This window comes from Ambystoma mexicanum, chromosome 7p, assembly GCF_040938575.1.
Source record: "Ambystoma mexicanum isolate Mex_15411 chromosome 7p, UKY_AmexF1_1, whole genome shotgun sequence".
Lineage (NCBI taxonomy): Eukaryota > Metazoa > Chordata > Amphibia > Caudata > Ambystomatidae > Ambystoma > Ambystoma mexicanum.
In genome coordinates, this window is record NC_090939.1 from 866,955,391 (window position 1) to 866,976,765 (window position 21,375).

General features: G+C 43.4%; 1 protein-coding gene across 6 annotated transcripts in view; it reads right to left on the reverse strand.

Annotated features, from left to right (window-relative positions):
- The window catches only part of GLRA2 (glycine receptor alpha 2), a 979,311-nt gene that overhangs the window by 544,131 nt on the left and 413,805 nt on the right, over window positions 1-21,375 (reverse strand). For all 6 annotated transcript variants that reach the window (XM_069637069.1, XM_069637070.1, XM_069637072.1 and 3 more), the window contains one exon: window positions 4,066-4,148. In XM_069637069.1, coding sequence (XP_069493170.1) covers window positions 4,066-4,148 — 83 coding nt within the window. The remainder of the gene's footprint in view (window positions 1-4,065; window positions 4,149-21,375) is intronic.

Sequence of the window (21,375 nt, forward strand, 5' to 3'; positions counted from 1 at the left end):
ACACGTTGCTTAACTTTTTTACATTTAGCAATCACCATTTTAAGAAAACATGTTATCTTGGCAAGTGCCTATTTGTCCTGTACATTTTCTGAGTTGGGAAAGTCCACCTAAAATTAAATATACAATTTGTTTTCACTTTACGTTCACTGCCTGTGAGGTCTGAGTCCCCCCACTTTTTTTTAGGACTTGACTCCTGTGTGGGTTACACCAAAAGGAAACGGGAAAAAAGGTGAGAGAATAGAAGGGGGAGTAGGATAGAAGCAATCAGACAAACGGAAGGGTGCAGAGAGGTTGAGGGGAGGGTGTATGATTATAGTAGTAGGGTGCACATGTAATCATTGGTAGTGCATCAATAACCCTTAATGGGGACTAAGCCCACCTGTGATGCCAGACAATACTCTGTGAGGATAGGTACCAATACAGTTGGTATTGTCCAATTTGACCTACTCCCATTCGACTGCATCTTTTTGACCTAATTCGGTAGGTCAAATTGTACACTTATAATTACAAAATCGTTGTAAGGTGGGGTAAGGGTATAGGTTGATGTGGGGGTAAATCTGGGGGTCCAGGGTGTCTCCCCCACATTAGGGGAGTTGCAGGAGGTCTCCCTCCGCACTAGGTTAAAAAAAAAGTAGGTCCAGAAAATGTGGTCAAATGGGCAGTAGGTTCAGTTTTTTAGGTCAAACAACCCATATCCGTACCTTTGTGTCGTAGTGCTAGAATTAGTCATCATATGGATGTGTGATGGACCAAAGATGTGCTCAGGCTTCTTCTATACCAGGGGGGGTAATCTGGAGGCACCAAACCTACTCTCAGAAGAGGCGCTGCACACCTGCTAAAGGGGAACACAAAGCGGCAGAGGCAAGGGGAAGAAGGGATGCTCACGATCCCCCAGGAGCCAAAACTGCTTGGCCGCTTAATGGAGGATGGGATTGAGTGATCCACCACGGGGGTGCAAATAACTTGTATGGAGGTGATTGGGAGCAGGCTATCAGTTTCCATTAATAAGCACCTATCTATAGAATTAGCATAGACGCTGGACTCCCTGTGCAAGTCGAACTGCAGCGGAACGGCTGGGAGACTACTCTTTTTAAAGACACAGAGCGATGCAATCAAAGTTTCCGCCACTATCAGAAGTGATTTAGTAAAGCATGGCCCATTTGACTACACTCTCAGAACTGCACTACCTGAGTGACGCAAAGAGTTTCACTGCCATGGGTAAAGTAATATAATGCATGACCTGCTACCTACATGGAAGAAATTACTCACTTCAGGCCACAACTATAAGAGAGCAACCATTCGTTATACGGCCCATGTGCCGTCAACGTTTGGCTCTAGGTTGTGTGAAACTCTCCAGTGATGCACATGTGCCGTTGTTCCAGTGCTAGTCAGGGTTCGAGGCCTTCCTGCACCACCTGTCTGTGATCAACAATGGACCAGGAGAGCACGCACTCGTCTACTTATGCCCTGGGCCAGGAAAGGCCAGGTTATCAATACAGGAAAGCCCAGAGACTCTTCGGCCGGGGTGCTCTTTGAGCAATGCTCTGGACCGGGCTGCCGGGAAGCTCTACAGGTTTTCTAGGAGCTTCAAGGGGATGGTAATAATGGCGTGGGAAACTGTATTCTGTTTGGGCTGAGGAAGTTCCAAGAGGTGCCATGTCTCCAGCTTTCGGAGGGAACTCCATTGGTTACCAGTTATGGCTAGCTGTCAATTTAAAGCAGCAAACTTACTTCACAAAGGCCTGTAGGGTAAGGCGCCTAGTTACCTGAAATCAGCTACCTCATGGTATGCCTCTTTACCTTCACTGAGATCAACTAATACTAACCTTGTCTCCTGTCCTCACTGTAAGAAATCGAAAGAACTGAGTAGATCATTTGCCAAATGCGCCTCTAAGATCTGGAATGACCTCCCTCAAGTCCTGAGATTGGTCCCTACTCCCTTAAGAAGTCCCTGAAAACTGTTCTTTTTGCCTAAGATTATATGATATGATATGATAGGTTATTTATAACGCCCTTAATACCACGAGGTTTCTAAGCGCGGACCCGGGGATCAAACCTGTGCTGCTCCGTGTTGTCTTGCTTCCAAGGCGGGCACGTTGCCGCTCAGCTATCCTCCTCCTCCATTACATTGGCCAGACCTTGTTTGCATTGTACCGTCTTCTCTGTCGTCTTGTGTGTCTATGTGCCCCCTGATGCCTGTGGGTTTTCGGATGTGTTGCAAATAAAAATACAATACAATACAATACGATGCGCTCTTATGGGAGTTCATCTGCTTAATCCAACTTTGACCATCCTTTCAACATGGGCTGCGGGTCCCTTTTTTCTTTTAAAAGAGGGCAGAGGAAGCATCTTAGGTTCAGAAAGGGTGCAGGTCCTGCTTACCAGCTTTCATTTGCAGGTCTACTTTGGGAATGATGGCCCCTTTTTCTGAACTAAGTGCCACTCTTGCATTATTTGTTTATTTGAGAGTTTGTGATGTGCAACATGTTACCTTCTTCACAGAGTTTGACGGCTTTGCACAAAGCGACATGACATTAATGTGAAATGACATCATGTGTAACATAACATCCCACGGCATACATAGCACAGCGTCTAATAAATAACATGCTAATATAACCAAATCTGCACTATGTCCTAAAAAACTGGGCGTGGAGGGGATACCAAATACACAAATACATAAAAACGGAAATTAGCAAAACTCCCTTATAACTTTAAAAAAAAGCCTTTTGGCTACAAACAATTGAAAATGGGATGGTAACAAAAGCCCACGGATGGTGCAGGTGCAGTGAGGGGATAGGGGAAGTCCAACAAGAGTGTGTGGAGGTAGAGAAAGGGAGATCATGGCCATTGAAGACCAGTGCTTACATTTGTTTAAAAGTATTTGCATATGTAGATCCTAAAAAAACTGGGGAAATGCAAGACCTTTCTTCCCAACAGTTCTGATATGTCAGAAGGGGTGCTTTGACATTTCTCCCTTAGGTGAACTGGTGTGGAGCTAGACATATTTTCACACAGTTGGTCCTAATAAGATAGGAATTGGTAACTTTAATTTCAATTCATATGCATCACTTTGTGTGCAACGGTAAAGTGAAGTGAAAATGAAAATTAAAAGAATCTTTTTCCAGGGCAAAAGGTAATGTAACATATGCCAAGGACATTGCCATCTTTCAATAAATGTGACACTAATTCAACCATTGTAATGTTTTTAAAATGAAATTGACAGGATATACATCTTCAGAGTTTTGAATCGCTTATTGCAGCTTGTGAATTTCTCTTCTGCAGATTGTCTCCCTGATGCAGCAAGAGCCATCCAGGCAGAAGAGACTGTTTATCACATCGAGGCAGAAGTTTGTTCACGGTGATAGCGCAGTGAGGTACGTCCGCATTTCTTACACCTCTGTGAAACCTGTGGATGTATACGGTTTGGCCGTGGCACAGTGGTTTGTGGCTGAATTGCCAGTGACCAATTCGGCTGCAAAGCCAATTTTGCTGCAGCCAAATCCCCCAAAGCAAAAACCCCCACCCGGCCCCATGCAGTGCCCCACCCACCCCCTACTTACCTTTTCACGGCCGCTCATCTTGTAATCCTGTGGCGTCAGATCCATCCCTCCTACGCGGGTGAGATTCGACGCTGCAGGGTCCGCTTTGTTTTGTCCCCAGCTCCAAACCTCCGGAAGCGGGGGACACCCTTGCTAACCCCAAAAGCCATCCCTACAAACCCCACTCTGCATGTTTGGTAGTGATTACCCAAACTGGTCGTTTACAAACGACCGAATGATACTGGACGATTCCGGCCAGATTTAACATACAATTGTTTGTAAACAATCATTTGGGTAATACCAAACCTGCACTCACAGGTGCGAGTTCTGCCAGGCTGTCCTAGCCCTTCGTCCTTCCACTGTCGATAAACAAATAGTAACATTACTATGATATCTCCTTAATCCAATATATCACTCATTATAAAGCAGGTGCCCCCAATGTGTGTTCACTTTATCCCATAACAATCTTCCAGACACTAGGAAGGCTTTTTACATTTGGGAATGCAGTTCGCAGGAAGTTACTCACAGCTCTCCAGTTGCATCGCACACGTCTGCACATCCATGGGGAAATTCTTCAAATCCATTGGACAGGATAAAATCAATGTCAGCCTGTGGGAGGATAAACACAAAGACATGCTATATGACATGGCGGATCTCAGTGCAAACAAGGACAGGTGTCAATTACAGGAAATCAACTGTGTAAACAAACTTCAGAGACACACTTTATCTAATAGGCGGCCTGGGGCTTTAAGCTCTGCCTAGAGTTTACAGCACAAATGAACTCATAGAGCGATACTTGCCATTGGCAATATCCTAGCTTCAGTACTGCAAGGGGTGAGAAAGCATTAGTCCAATATTATAAATATATATATATACATATATATATATATATATATATATATATATATCATTTTTTTATATTATATGCTTCCTAGTTTCACATGCAAAATGCAAACACTATAGAATTAAAGTGGAGCATAAAATATTCACTCGGGAAAATAGAAGATCACTTGGCCACGCTATACCTTTCCAAAATGGCCTTCACTAGCAGCAACAGTTTGGTAGGGTTTGCACTATAAATATGAAGATTCCATCTAGTGTTATGCCTGCCTGGGCTAGTAGGGACTGGGTGCAAGGAGGTCCTGTTATAACTTGTGATATTAATAACTTATATTATTATTTTTTATATTATTTCGCACCAAATGCCCAGGGGCCTCAGGGCGCACACATACAAAAAGGGATCAAGAGGCAAGACAATCATACAATAGAAGGACAAGAAGGCAACAAGGTCAGCTCTCTTCAGCCTGTCATGTATGTAGCGCTTTTATCCAGATCGCTTTACATAGAACATTTTTATATAGCCCAGTGCCGGATTAAACCCTATGGAGGCCCATAGGCGTAATGGGTTTCTTTTTTTTCTTAGTTGCGTATTTAGAACGCGCTTAAATACCCAGAGGTTTCTAAGCGCGGACCCGGGGATCGAACCTCTGTTGCTTCATGTTGTCTTGTTTCCAAGGCAACTGTGTTGCCGTTGAGCTATCCTCCCAGGCTTTATGCTGATCCTTTTTCACAGGGCCCCCAAAAGGAGTGTGGCCCATAGGACAGTGCCTACTCATTTATTCATTTATTAAGATTTCTTATAAAACCGCACAACATGCCCATAGGCCTCAGGGCGCGCACATACAACAGACAAGAAAAACACAACTACAAGAGGATTTAAAACCGTGCGAACCAGAAAGACCAATGCAGGAGCCGGCACTGATACACCCCATGCCCATTGTGACATCAGCTTGACATAGTGACTGAAATGGCAATCTCGGTGCTGTTGGGTGCTCGGAAGAGCAAGGTAATAATGCAGCGGCTCCGACAAGGCCGTCCACAAATTGCAAACCAGAGAGTGACTGAGGATCTCTTTTTTTGGGTTTGGCTAAGGAGCCAGAACTTTGTATGTGGAGTTAACGCATCAGAAAAGGGCCCTGAAGGGCCAGTCACATGAGTGCATATCTTAGTATCTCTCCATCCATGAAGGAGTCAGCGTGGTAGGATGTGAAGGCAGTAGGACTAATCGTACCAATGCATGCCCGCGTTCTCCTGCCGTCACTGATGGACTCGGCTCATCTGTGTCCATATCATCCCCATGCTTTGGCCTGCCCGCCCACTGCTCATCCTGAGAGTCTGGGTAGGGGTGGGCTTGCCATTCGAAAGGGAAACGATCCAGCGTCCATTCTTTCATCAGTGCCTCACCACCCTCCCCTTTGATCCCGGTGTGCTGAGTGGCTTGACATCTTGTGGGATATGTCCACTAAATGAGAAATAATGCATTCTGGGTTGTTAGGCAAATGGGTCAGTATCCTTCTCTATGTCTAGGAAAAAGTGTAGTAGTTTGGTAGTCAGAACTCGAACTGGAAACCCAAGGACATTCCTCTAAAGAAGCCTTTATCATCAATCACTTGATTCCGCAAGGCCATGAAAACTGTGCTCTTTACATAATGTGTTCAACAGTCACCATCAGCCCAGCTTGACTAACCTCTAATGTATTTCTTAGTTGTACTCCTATCAAGTGACTTTAACCTCACCTTTACATTGCTCACCAATGTGTCTATGTACTAACTTGTAAATGAATTTCCCAACTGCACCCCCCCCTGTAACTAAGTTCCCTGCTAGCAACAGCGCCTTGATGCCCTTGGGTTTTTTTCTGCACTATATAAATGTAATAAATAAATAAATAAATAAATCAAACTAAATGGGAGCGTGTTACTAAAGAAAGCAGACAGGCTTAATGAAATATAGCACTACGGCACCACTTTATTGAGTAATGGAGCAAGCATTCTGACATGTGTTTGAGGTACCTGGCCACACACAGCCAAATTTGAAATGTGATGGTCAAACATGAGCACTTGATGCTGTATCTGACCTCCAAGGCTTTATCGGGTTGCGAGCTACACATGGATACATCATTGGTATACATTGTTCAAGAGGCTGGATCTGGGATAAATCTGGTAGAACATTACGAAGGAAGCACTTCACCATGTGACGCTGGGTGTGGGTGGGCGGGGCGGTCCTTGGGCTTATGATGGTGGTAGCTTGGCATACAATGCTTCTCGTGGGATTAAATAAACCAAGAGTGGAGCTTTGCCGATGCATGCTAAATTTGTCGACTAGTTAATTCTAATTGTTCTTATATCACACGCTTAATACCTGGGACCAGTTTCTAAGCGCAAGACCGGGATTTAAATCTGTGTTGCTATGTGTTGGCTTGCTTCCAAGACAAAAGAGTCGCCCCTGAGCTATCCTCCCGGGTTAACTATCCTAACTATTAAACTATCTGCAGTGGTCTACTTCACCAAATCCCCACTTCAACCTCAAACGGAGGGTCTCTATTGCGATTTATCGTCGAGTTTACCAACGTATCCTCAAGTCGAGAGACGGATTTCTCTACGTGATTTCTGGAGGCCATACCCGGGTGCCAAGACGGTGGACGTCTGCCATGGGGCTTCTGCTCTTGCTGCTCATTCTTCGATAGGCTTCCACGTGCTTTAAAAAGTTCACCTCTCCCTCCTTTGTTTTCTTCTTGTTTTTAGCAACCCCCATGGTTCATGCACTAGAATCCGCTTGGCCACAACTCTCTAACCCTTGTTGGTTTAAGTATCACTGGCTAACAGATGTCCTTTTTTGATTAAAATGGCGATCAGTATTTAAGTAACAGTATTATTATTATTATTTATTTATTGGAACGTGCAACTCGCCCTCAGGCCTCTGCAAGTGCTTATTTGCGAAAAAGGTGCGTTCCAAAAAGGATGAATGCCAAGCCTTCCAGAGAGCTATTACAGCCACACCCTTCATCATGTTTAGTGTGTTGTGTCTTGCTTAGGGACATACGAGTCGTACTCATTCAGCTATTATTTTTCAACCATTGACGTCAGGGCTAAATTAAGTCATATGCTAGACTACAACACCCTTTAAAAAATCCCACAAGATTGAAGTGATGTGATAGAAACAAGCGTCACCCTCTCTATAGTGACCATATAGGGATCTCACAGTCCAGATTGCCCTAATTTCTGCTGCTACCACTCACAATTCATAATTGTCTCTAGGTGAATTGATGACTGTTATTTCAGCCTAACTCTTAGCAATACTGTTGCATATTATACTTCACGCTGAACTATCCTGCAGCCATATTGCTACAGAGTGTTGTTCTATTTTGAGCCCCTAGATACACAGCTGCATAAGGACAGAGCCCTCCTGGCAATCTGTTTAGATGCCGGGGGTCATGATTATCATTGTGGAGGTTTCTTTTCAGTTGCACATCAACGTGGATACTTTGACCAATGTGATGGCGTCTGTGACAACTTGTTGATGGCCAATAATGACATTATTCTGGACAGAGGGAATCACAAACTGAGACAAAACACAATCAAAATGGTGTAACATGTCTAACTGGCACTTCATTTGATTGTCCCTTTTGCAAGTACCATGTTCAATGATCCCCTGACACCTTCAATATTATTATATGTATGTTACTTTTCTATCTCCATTCCTCTGCCCGCCACTCACCTATCTCCTCTACTCCCTGCCTCTCCCCTCCATTCCTCTCCTCTCCACTCCTCTCTTCAGATCACCTCTCTTCCCCTGCCACCATTCCTCTCCCCGCCTCTCCTGTCCTCTCATCTCCTCTCCTCAATCCAAGATTGCATCCTAATGGTTTCCCTTATAGGACTTCACATATAGGTGGTGGTATTATTCTCTTAAGAAATGTTAAATCAGTATGAATGTAGTTTTAATTTTTACTTGTACATGTTAACCTTTTTATCAACTGTATACCTTATATGTTGTTGTATGACTAAATATCTAGATTTATATTGAAAAATTGATATATTTCAGCTGAATCAATAAAAAAAATAGGACTGCTGCTTTGTTATCCCCTGTTTGTATTTTTCTATCAATGCCTTGCTAAATTAGTGATTTGTAGCTCTGGATATTACATAGACTTATGATTGGTAGCATATCCCCCACTTAGTTGGAATTGTAAATGATAGCATGTGCCTCATCTAGATAGAATTATGATTCTGGCATATCCCTCACTTAGTTGGAATTGTGGGTAATAGCATGTGCCTCATCTAGATAGAATTATAATAGTGGCATATCCCTCATTTAGTTGGAATTATGAATGATAGCACATCCCGCACATAGATAGACTTGTGGATGACATCATGTCTCGATGTCTCACACCTACTTAGAAATTGTGCCTAATGTACACCCCTTTCCTGCTCACGTGCTTGATCGCAGGTGCTTACTGATAACCACCATATCACACTGCTATGCTTACTCTCCCCTATACACCATCATTCAACTAGAACACAGCTGTACTATGACACATTCGGTCTAGCTGTTCTCATAACAACATGACCCCACAAACTCCAAATCATCCTAATAAAACACAGCTAGCTGAACACATTCCGGCTAGATTAAGCGTCTCCTCAGGCCTAACGCAGCCAGAACTCACTCTGGGTGTCCACCCTCCATACTGAACACATTTAACTGATTTCCTCAGCACCACACCTACCGCTAAGAAGCAGCTATCATGCAACAACCACACCAGATGCACACATATCCGGTGCACCCACGCACCATACCACACTCTCTCTCTTTACTGACTGAACTGCGCTTCCCAAGGGCGTTCAACCTACCAGTGCTTTGAGATCATACCAATGATACATAAGGCGCTATATAAATGCTAAATAACATAACATAACATAACATAACATAACATAACATAACATATAGCAACGCTGGAGGTGAGAACAATGATGCATACAATGCTATCATAACTCTCCTCTCCTCTTTCCTCTCCTTAATCCAAGATTGCATCCTAATGGTTTCCCTTATAGGACTTCACATTCTGACTGCTGCTTTGCTATCCCCTGTTTGTATTTTTCTATCAATGTCTTGCTAAATTAGTGATCTGTAACTCTGGCTATAGCAGAGCTGGAGGTGAGAACAATGATGTATACAACGGTATCATAACTCTCTACTGTACGCAGTCTGATTGTATTTATCGTTAAAATAGAATATAAAGCCAATCAAGCTCAGCTTTTTTCTTCCTGCAAATGTCTTATCAACATCCTGACTCCCCACAGAGTGGGATTCAATGTTTTGTTTATCTCTATCCCAACCTTACGTTGCGCATGCCATTGCCCTGCCGATTTAGCTATGACCTTTTCACATCTGCTTGACCGCCTGTCAGTCATCCGTGTTACCTCTGCACAATTGCCGAAACCCTGCGACTTGACCTTTGACAGTTACTCTAAACCTGTATGCTTCATATGCATGAGTAGTTACTGGAATTGGCAACCTTCATTCGTTTCTTACAAGGGTCATGATGTACCACTGACGAGTCGCTTTAATGAATGTAACATAGGAACCCAGGGCGTTGTCTTACTGGATGCACCTGTTCCCTCCCAGCCCTTCTTCCTCGCACCTCCGTTTGTACGCATGCATTACCTAAACGTATTAGGACTAGTAACTTCGTCTGTCCTGGCCCCTCTACCCCCCACCTTTATCTACCCCCTTCCTTAGCCAGGTTGAAACTGTAACACTCATGCACTTGCACTAGGGGAAATGCTGTCACGCCTAGTATGCTAGATTTTCTGTTTAGATCGTTCAGTAACTTCAAGGCCTAAGAATGATTACTGTATTCCCTTGTTCGCTTCCCACCTTGAAGCGCTTTGAAGCACTCCACCTGTGCATAAGCGCTTTATAAATAAACAATTACAATTACAACGTCTTCAGATTACTAAGGTAAAAAACAAGAGGTGATGGCAGGAAGGTTTAGACTTAATCTTAACCTCTGGCATTGTTCTAGGCAACCCTCCAGACCATTGTTCTTCACCTGTCAAGCCATTATGGAAGCCTAACCAGGCCAAAACATCTTTGGGGATGCTTGTGGTCTTGTGCAGAAGGCATGTGACCTAGCAGTTTGTGCTGGCCTGTCCCTTTTAGGGTGGGACCAAGCCTGCTTTGCATATGGTCTTTCCCCTTCTGTAATGGCTTGGCAGGTGAAGAACAATGGTGTGGAGGTTTGCCCAGAGCAATGCAAGAGGTTAAGATTCATTGCAAACCTTCCATCCACCACCTCTTTTGTTTTGCTTCAGATTACTATGGGCCTCCGTTACTCATGGAAACACAATGTGCTTATTTATCTTCAACGTGATTTGAGTATTTAAAAATGTCTTCGTAATGCAGTGGCCTGAGTTGATCACCGAACCCTAATTGTGTGGCGTCATCTAGTGAGCACTTGATCTCCCACAGGCTCGTAGTTTCCATGAATATTATGCTTATTTTGTTTACTTGATCTTGCCAGAACATTTTCTCTCCAGGGTTTAACTAATTTACTCTAGTGCTGCTTTAATCCTATTTGCATGTCATTGATCTATTTCAATATCCTGGGGCACTGCACTCTGATTTAAAATTCAATTTGCTAGTCACCTCAATTGTTAGCTATTTTTCTCCAGTTCTCTTTCACAAGTAGAATCAATGTTTTCAATTCCAACACTTAACATTAACACATATGAAGCTCTTTCCATGAGAATTGTTTGATACATCCCCATACATAAAAAAGCACCCCCGCCCCAAAAAAACAGTTACATGAGCTGACTCTTAGTTTATGACAGAGTTTTTGAATATGTTTAATGCAACTGCTTTACTGAATTAAAGCAGATTTTAAGATTTCAAATCTTGGCCCTCCTCTTTGGCCTGCATGCACATTTCCACTGAAACTAATCTGTAAAATAATTGTATGTGTGGCAATAAGTACTGGGAGATGTTATCACTATATACTGCAACCAATTATTGAATGATGGTACTGCGAATGATTGTGTTTTGCTCGAATGTAAACTGGTAGAAATTTTGTTTACTGCATTTCACCCCCATTTTTGTACTGCAAATAGACAGATGATGGGTTGGGATTAGGCATATAGAAAGATGGCCAGGGTAGGGGTAAGTCTCCTGGTTTTTGGTGGTAAATAAATTGGTAAGAAATTGCATTAATACGAATTTGACCAGTTTTAATTCGAGCAAATCACATAGAATCGATATTACTTATAAGAAAAAAACATACGTTGCAAAATGCGTGGAGGCTGATGTCTCCAGATAACCATTACGTTCAAAGCAACCATCATTTTATTTTTATCACATATTTCTTTAATAACTTTTCTTAGACTTAATAAAACGTGTTTTCCATTGTTGGGCACTTCCCCCTTCCCCTCGCCCCTGGTACTTCTCCCCTTACCTCTTCCAAGCAGAGAGTTGGGGGCAGATCTATCGCCTCGAATGTGGCCTCCCTCTGGAACAGCCTCCCTGCCTCTCTCATCCCTGCCTCTCTCAAACTTGAGAAGAACCACCTCCGGTTCTGGAAGCAACTCTAGACCTTCCTTTTCACTTCCACTTTCTCTCTTCCGCTCTCCTGCTGATGCACCTGACTGCTCCGCGCACTGGTCACCTGGTGACCCTATTAACTCGGGCCCAGGCTCTTACTTGTCAAGTTGCCCTCGCACTGCCTCGGGGATCCCCAGCACTTAAGGGTCTGTATCTACAACCCCTCAGTCCCTTCTTTCTGCACTTTTTGAGCCACCCGCTGGCTGCACTTGTGAGGTAACTGCACTTCCCCCTTCCCATCCCCTCTGGCACTTCTCCCCTTCCCTATTCCCCGCGCTTGCGCGATCTAAATGACACAAGGCCTAGTAAGATCGTTATTTTGTCCTCCCTTGTTTCCTCCCTCCTTGTCTTGTTGCACCTAGAAACACGTGTGTACAGGCGTGTTATAAATGCTACATCATGTCATATCATATCATATCAAAGGTAAATAATGTCACATGCTACAGTATATGGTCATTATAATATCTATAAGCATTGTACTTATTTCATAGATACCAGTCACTCTCAATCTTCATTTGATCACACCTGAAACCCGTAGTCAAGTAGTCAAGATTGTTCTCATTATTTAAACAGCTACTACCCCAATTAAACATATGTATCTTCAGCTGAATGCATGACTTTTAAATTCGACCTTGTTCTTAAGCATGGGTTGGAAAACCGAGCGACAAATACACATGGACTGTGGACGAACGCTGGTGACATGTGGAATTCTGAGATCCATCAGTATCCATGGCAACACTGACCCGTCTTGACCGAAAAATATTCTCCTGATTGGCTGCCAGGTTTGAATGTTCCACCCAGGATGGGAATTAGTAATATTGTTATCCCTCATTGTTGGATTTTTGCTTTTGCACAATTCCTTAGCCCCCCTTTCAAGGGCTTTTAACAATTTTTGGGATTCTTTGATAGGGTATTTCGGTGTGCCTCTTGATGTTTCAATCAAGGTAAGAACACTTACACATCCATTCATGCGTATCAGATAGTTTTAATTTCAAGGTATGGTTTCTACCATAAACAGATTAAGACTTGAATACATGTTTCTCCCTTTTAAGGGCTCATCAGTGCAGTACACTGACATCCTTGTGGTTGGAGCATTGGGGTAAATGTAGAATTCACCAGCAGAGCGGTCTGTCTTGGGTTGGAAAAAGGCTATGTATAATCTAGCACCGCCGATAGAACAAAGACAATGTTCTGGAGCATTTGGCGCTTATTTGCATACCCACATTGAATTGCTTATATGGCTGTGAACTGGAGATGAACTTCCATTGATAGCTACTGGGTGGCGCTATGGCGTGGGGATTTAGCTGAAATAGCTCATTTGACTTTTACATTTCAGGTGGACAGTTTTTTCAAGCCTTTATCAAACCAACATGTATATTCTGGTGTATTCTTAAACATACCTCAATGCTCTAAAAATAAGGTTGCCAGACTATGCTACACTGGTGATTTTAAATAAGGGATAAACATGTGTGCAGGTGCATCCATTCTTGAGAGCTGTTTGTCTTGGGTCGAAAGATATGATATTGCATTCATAACGCACCTGTACGCAAGTGTTTCTAGGCACCACAAGACAAGGGAGGGAAGACAGAGGGAAGACAAGACAAACGATCTTACTAGGACTTGAGACATTCCGATTGTGCAAACGCAACAACGAGAGGTGCAGGGGGAAAAGTGTGGGGGAAGTGCAAACAAGAGGGTAGTGGGAAGTACGGTCAGGGCCCGTAAGGCTCTGGTAAGTGCGAACTGGGCAGCGCAGCTCTGCGTAAGTGCAAGTCTGCAGGAGGGCTGTAAAGGTTACAGATTACAGCCCCAAAGTATGCAGTAGGCCAGGCGGCAGTGCAAGGAGGACTAGTCGTAGAGGAGCATGGTACCCAGTGAGACTCTGAGGGTACCAAGCAACCAGTCGGTGCATCAGACAGGAAGGTTAACAGGGGAGCTAGAGAGAGAAGACAGAGGAGAAAAAGAGGGTCTTGAGCTCCTTGCGGAACGTCAGGTGGCTCTGGCTCAAGTCTGAGAGGGTAAGGGAGGCAGTTCCAGAGGGAGGCATCTACAGAGGAGATAGGTCCAACCCCACTCTCTGTCTGAAGAAGCGATTGACCCTTAGAAAATTGGAGGTAGCTGAGCGAAGGGCTCAAGAAGGAAGGTACTTAGGCAGAGAGAGTTGGATGTAGTGTGGGTCATGGTCCCAGAAAGCCTTGCGGATGATGCCAAGGGTCATGAACTTGATCCTTGCAGCCACCGGGAGCCAGTGGAGAGAATTCAGGGCTGGAGAGATTTGGTCCCTGGCTTGAGGCCGAGGATAAGTCTTGCAGTCCTGTTCTGGATGAGTTGCAGAGGGTGGAGAGTAGAAGAAGCAGGCAGATTGAGAAAGAGGCTGTTGCAGTAGTTCAGCCTAGAGAGTACCAGAGCTCTGGCGACAGTGAGCTCAATGTGTTTTACTATAAAAAAACACACATATGTCTATTTCGCCTGAATTCCCAGAGGACAACTATTTTAGGCGTAAGGTAATGTAACAAAAGAAAGACTAAAACAGCTTCTGATATTTTTCTTCTTTTGCAACAACTTCCACATCTGATAGTTTGGGCTAGAAATAAAAGAAGGTTGTCATTGGACGCATATTCTAGCAATCACAAAGCTATTGGTTCTTAAACTGAGGTGAGTACCCCAAACCATTAGCTCTTGCAACTCGACCAGACTAAAAAAACAACGGGCAGCATCAATTATTTTTACTGACATCATGAAATCACTTAACACTGCAACAACCTTCTACAGTAACTGCTTATGAAAGTAGTAGCGCTTTTTGTTTGAATTTGCACAAGTTGCACCATGAGTAGAGTTGCGTGTCTTTAAAGGCCAGCACTTAGTAAAATAATCTATTTTTTTTCCTCCGGTACCTGCTCTCTTTTGCTTGGGTCCCCATTAAAAAATAACTTTTATGTAGTCATACATGCAGAGAATAATACTATAAAGTAGCACAGGGAACCAGTAAAGGTGTGAACAAGAACAAGTTTGTGCTTGCAGAATTGTATACCCAAGGTGGATGGAATGCTAAGTTTAATAGCAGGGCAAAGAGAAACATAGACGTGATGTCGAGACTTGGTTTGCGCTATCAGCCGGCACTTTATCGAGGCATTATGTTTTCTTTGCTCATGGTAGGGAGTTTCTAAGTGGATTGTGGGGTTGGACAGTTATTGAACTGATTAGTGAATGGGGGATGTTCTGACACGGATGTGTGCAACACACCCCTAGCATGGCACGACTCCTCTACCAAAACCAAACAATTGATGGGTAGAAGGTTTTGAATTAATCTGAACCACTGCCATTGCTCTGGGCAACCTTCCACACCGCCGTTTTTTAGACCGTCTGCGCCATTGCAAAAGGGGTCCAGCCATATGCAAATCAGTCAGGTACTTCCACCAATTGGAGCAGCCCTGCCCCAACTGCTAGGCCAGATCCCCTCTGCACGGAAACACAAGCAACCCCAGACATGTTTCGGCCTTGTTGGGCCTCCTCAGTGTGCAGCTTGGTTCCCTATGGCGCAGAGAGCAAGGGACCCACGTCTGGCATACCCTCTCTCACATAGGGAGACAAACTGAAACCAGACAGGCAATGAATGGGGGCTTAAGTAATAGAGTTACAGTCCAACTTTGACCTAGATACCAGCAACATACATTGTCATGATCCAGATGAGATGCAAAACTGGCATTGTAAGGCTGACTGCAGTCTTAGATGGACAATGGTGAAGAGTCAAGGCTAGAAGTCAAGGTCTCTGGGGCTCACTGAATGTATTTACAATTTATTTTATGGGGCTCCTGTTTTCTCTTTCTGTTTTACTGTGCATGTCAAAGGTTATGTTTTAAGCATATTACAATAAAAAAGGTCTTCTGTAAAATTAAATTGTACAACTATTGAAACAAATATCCATCAATATAGGAAAGAGGGGAAACAAGCATCAGAGAAAATCATCACAACGAATACAAGCATCTAATCATGGTCCAGTTTCCTGCCAGTGTGAAAGCTCAATGGAAAATATGCAAATAAATAGCTTTTTTGCAGAGAAAAAGCCATTACTCAAATACACCTCGCCGCACCTGGAACTGGAAGCGGGGGGCACACCCCATGAGAAAAAGATGCTGGAGTAAGGCTGCTAAAACAAAAGCAGCTGTGGTTGGCGGCGGGAGGGCTAGTCAATAGTTCTGGGGCAAGCTAAAAAAACAAGCACCTGCAAAGATGTCAGTGTGAGGTCCCACGTTGCCTATGGCAGGAGGAAAGAACCAGAGGTTCCAGCCACAGCAACCCCAGCAGTGGCAGGAAAGCATTGGCACACCCTACAGGGAAGCATCTCCAGGGTACTCTTACTGACTTGCTATCAGAGAGCTCGTAGACCCCCAAACCCAATAGTGGCCTCCATCACCTCCTCCAACTCTCCCAGACCCCACAAGAAGACACACTATTGTGTAGCTGATTTTCCATGAGTTTTGTCAGGGTGGTTCCTGTGCATGGGTGGCAGGCAGAAACACCTACTATAATCACTGTGCAAAAGGTCCACACAATTCTTACAGTCAAACAGACAGAGGCAAGATGGAAGCAAGGGATGGGAAGTCAAAGGCCTTCACATCATGCAATGTTGACGACATTGATCAACCTTCCCTTTTCTTACCACGTTACCTTCATCAGTTGGGTTTACTGCTGCACCTGGCCTTGGCAACGTTGGGCTCTCCATATGTTTAGGAATATCACTCCTAGGATACCTCACCATTGACTGTGCTGAGTAGGGTTAATGAGAGTTGTAGTCCACAACATCTGGAGAGACTATGGTTGCAGGGTGCTGTATGTGAGAGGCACGCAAATCCCGGTACAATGGTGATGTCAGTACACTAATTTATTTTAATTGAGCATTTGTATGGCGCCTATACAATCAAATGGTGTTTCAAGGTGCCACAAGACACAAGTGGGGAGGCAATAGGGGAGTAAATTAAGCAATAGCAAAAAGCAGTAAATAAACAATCCTGGTTCTACTAGGTCTTGTGACATTCGGGCGTGCAAGTGCAGTGACGAGAAGTACAGGGGCAAGGGATGGGGGAGGAGGGAACAGTGATGGGCAAGTGCTAGTGTGAGCCCTGGAGGGGAAATGCTAGGGGGTTCCAGGGGAGGAGGCCACTGGCAAAGGGCTATTGACATCCCTTAGCGTAAACTCTCCTGGGTTGGAGTTTGTAAAAATATGCAAAAGCAAGAGATATAACAGGCAATATCATCCTCAGAGGTTTGAAAAAGACTTTCCGGGAACTTAACAGAGTTCTTCCTCAAATGGGGATGGGCTCTGAAGCATCATAAATCAGATATTGACAAACTGTGATTTGACCTGTATACTTGCTGCAATTTATACTCTAAGTGGACGTCCCACTCAAAAGAGTTTGAGTGATAATCAATATGAAAGTGCCAATGTATATGCCAGATGACAATATTCCTAATGATTTAAAAAGATGTAGTTTGGTGGTTCATGGCCTCATTTAATCCGGTTCTACGCAACTGAGGTATGATGATTGGAAAAATTGCACTTATTTTTATGGTATGACGTTGTTTCATCGACAGTCATTTTTTCGACGGGTGTTTTTACGGAAAGGGCCTTAATGGGTCGGGGGGTCGGGAACAGATAAAAATAGGTGGGGGGGACGGGTTTGAGGGAAACACCTTGAAATAAAATAAATACATTTTGATTAACTTTCTCAGCAAAAGGTTTTTGTAAAATCACCTGTCGTAAAATCGACTGTCGATGATATGACATGGAACCAATTTTATTATATCTATCTATCTATACACATATATATATATCATGGACGCGGTAGCGTCCATGTAGTTATGGTTAAGTTGGTGTTTCCATAGGAAGAGCATTTTTTGGGTGGCTTATAACTTCGCTCCCTCTGGATGAATCCTCACCAAACTCTGCAAAAAAAGTATATGGCCCACTCTGATTTTTTTTTGCAACATTTGGAGAGGTTTGGTCTAGGGGGGCAAAGTTATAAGGGGGGTCCCAAAACGTTTGTTTTTTCCTATAAACATAATGGGAAAAAACTTTGCGCACGTCCACAGGCCAAACCGCTGGACGGATTTACACCAAATTTGCGACTTGAGCGGGGGCTTGGTCCCGAAAGCGTGCTTCTGCAAATTTGGTGTAAATCCATCCGTAGTTTTTTATAAAATGACCAAAATGTAAGGCAAAAAAATTAGTGATATCTGTGTTCGCTTCGCGGACGGACTTCCCTGTTCGCTCCGCGGACAGCACCCCGATTGGCCCATGGCCTTGCATCATGTCCGCGGACATGTGACGTGTTCGCTGATTGGACGGCGAGGGGCGTGAAGCGCATCAGATTTTCTGTGGCGCCCGCCATCTTGTATTCGCCGTCGACCGCGTACAGCGCGGTGAAACGTGGATAAAGAATTGTATTTAGTGCCGTGTGTTGGTGTGTAAGAGTGTTTGGGGAGGGTGGAGGAGTATGAGATAGGTTCAATGTTTTTTTTTTTTATGTGCTAGATGTTTTTGTTGCGTTCGATTTGTCCGCAGAGAACACGGCTGTTCTGACATTTTGGACAGAGTATGTGTCATTTTTGTTTGCAAAGAAGGTAAAAATGAGCTATGAACACTCGCGGTGTACTTTATTGTTCGTAAATACACAAACTGGGAGTGTCCTCGGGACGCTGTCTGTATTGTAATCTGTCTAGTTAAATGTGTTCTAAGAACACTCGCAGTGTCCCGAAATGGTTGCAATTACACAAAATGGGGGTGTTCTGACAACGTTGTTTGTATTGTTCCTTGTCAGGGTGAAAGTGTTTTAAGACCACTCCTTTTGTCCGCTAATAGTACAATTTCCTATGGGCGTCAACTGACTTTTTGTCCACTAAAGAAACGATAAATCCGACTGGTGTGCGCCGACATTATGTGATAATCCTATGACTGGCGCTATTGACCTGGCTGACTTGCTTTTGCGACACTAAATCATATCTCCTGCCCCTAAGCCTTATATTATCAAAGCATTCATATTCCCCGCCTCTCTCCGTGACGTTACAGGGTGCGTCATCAAACGCGCCCAGTTCTCTGCAGTCCTAAGTGACTTTACACAGAACCCGGAAGACAACACATATTATGTCACAACACAGCGCGCCACAATTCGGAATATGAAACAGTGATTTAAAAGCAAACAGCAAGATTGTAAATTTTGTAAAGTACATTTATTTGACATCAAATGTTTAGAGAATATTCAGCAATTTGCATTTGTCTTTGTTGTCGATCCGCAAAAGTTCATGTTGAGGCACGCGATGTTCCTTTGCGGTACAGAGGGTGTTAGATCAGCTTACAACTCAGTGCACCACAATTCGGAATATGAAACTGTGGTTTAAAAGTAAACAGCAGGATTGTACATTTGGTAAAGTACATTTATTTCACATGAAATGTTTAGTGAATATTCAGCGATTTGCTATTGTCTCTGCTGTCGATCAGCAAAAGTTTATTTTGAGCCATGCGTTGTTCCTTTGCGGTAGATAGGCTGTTGGTTTATGATAAAAGCAGTAAATGGTCACTCAGATAATCGGAAGGTTGCTCCAACAATGAGCCATTAGACCACCCTATTAGTTGGTATGTTGTTTGTAGCCGCTAGTACTGCGTAAGGGCATATTGGTCCTTGGTGATTGTCCCATAAAATGGTGAGGGTCATGAAGTTGCATATTTGGACCTGCACCTGGCAGTTGAAGACCCCATTCGCTAGAGTTTGTAAATCGTGACATAGGCAAAATGGGACCACGTACCTGTTTTAAAAAACATAAATTAGTCTCACCAGCCGATGTTCATTAAAAATCATCATTTTATTTATTAGAGCGTGAAACTATTTGCTATCGAAGATAGTGCATTGGAGTATGTTAATAATAAAATAATAATATTTTCCCATTCATATAGCGCTAAGAACCGTGAGGTATCTAAGCGGTGCTTATTATTAACCACAGTGTGTGGTGCTCATTTATCGACCACGGAAGGATGAAAGGCTGAGTTTGGCCTTGCCGGGATTTGAACTTGCGTTAGCAAACTGTGCATGGATGTCAAAGCGAGCGTTGTACTCGCTGTGCCACTTGACAGGCTACAGTGAAGTGGCACAGCGAGTAGAGCGCTTGACCGCCTATAGACCGGTTAAATTATTTCTATTAACCCACCCTGTGTCGTCTGCCTTTTTCAGAGCCCTCTAAACGACAGGGGATCAATTCGCCGGTGATAGTGTGCGGTAGAAAACATTATGCCACTTTCAACAAACAAGTTCAACTTGAGCGGTCTTTAATGCTACGCTATTGTAATTATATTTGGTATAAAATAATCTAACGGGTTACTTACAGTACAATTGCAATTTCCATTGTCTACGAGTAGTGCAGTCCCAAAATACGACTCCGCGTGTGCGAACGATCTTTCGCATAGTGATATAATATATAAAAGTGGTTTCGTTTCAGAAATTTCATCCTTATCTTCTCTTACATTTTAGCAACACTCCTTCAAGAGAAGTCTTTCATCACAATCTCTGTCTGTCAAGGTCAAAACACAATACAACCTTATAGTCCGCTTCGTGAGCTTTTCCGGGGTCTGAGAAAAAAATGGAAGCAGCTGACCTTCACTCTGAACGAGCATAAATTCTTACTTTGCAACATTCTGTGTAAAGCCATCTGTAGAAGTTGGTTTTTGCACGCCATGTTTGTATATTGTTTGCGTGATATTAAAAAAAGTTTGTTTAAGGGACTTTATGGTTCTAAGTACAGCCGAAAGACCCCAGAAAATCGCAAGTTATGGTAAGCTATGAAAAATGACTCGCGCCACCACCGTGCACTGCTAAGACTAACACCCAGGACATCAAAGATGACATCGCAAATGTCATTGATGAAATCACTGATGACATCACATGTGTATGTACTTTTCATGGAATTTGTGTACTAGGGATTTTTATTATAATGTTGCGAAAAAAGTGTCAAGGATATTGCAATAAATATCATACCGTTATTAGTGCTTTGAACGATGCATTGATATAAATGGCATTGTATTATGGGATTCTATCTAGTATACTGAGCTACTAATGGAGAAACATAGCATTGTGTGCAGAGTACAAGATGAAAGTATAATATTTGTAATGTTAATATGTTGAATAATGAAATGATAATTGTCCTGAAATGTTCGAAAATTCACAAAATGGGGGTGTTCTGAGGACGTTATTCGTATTGTGTGATTGCTTAGCTGTATGCAATGAGGGAATGGCACAGAGAGTATAATGGATGCCGTCCGCGGACACCGCAGCTGTTCGTTAACAGGGCGTGCTACATCCGGGTTTTTCCAGGAAATCCAACATGGAAAGAAGACTGTACGGATCAGCCAATCAGA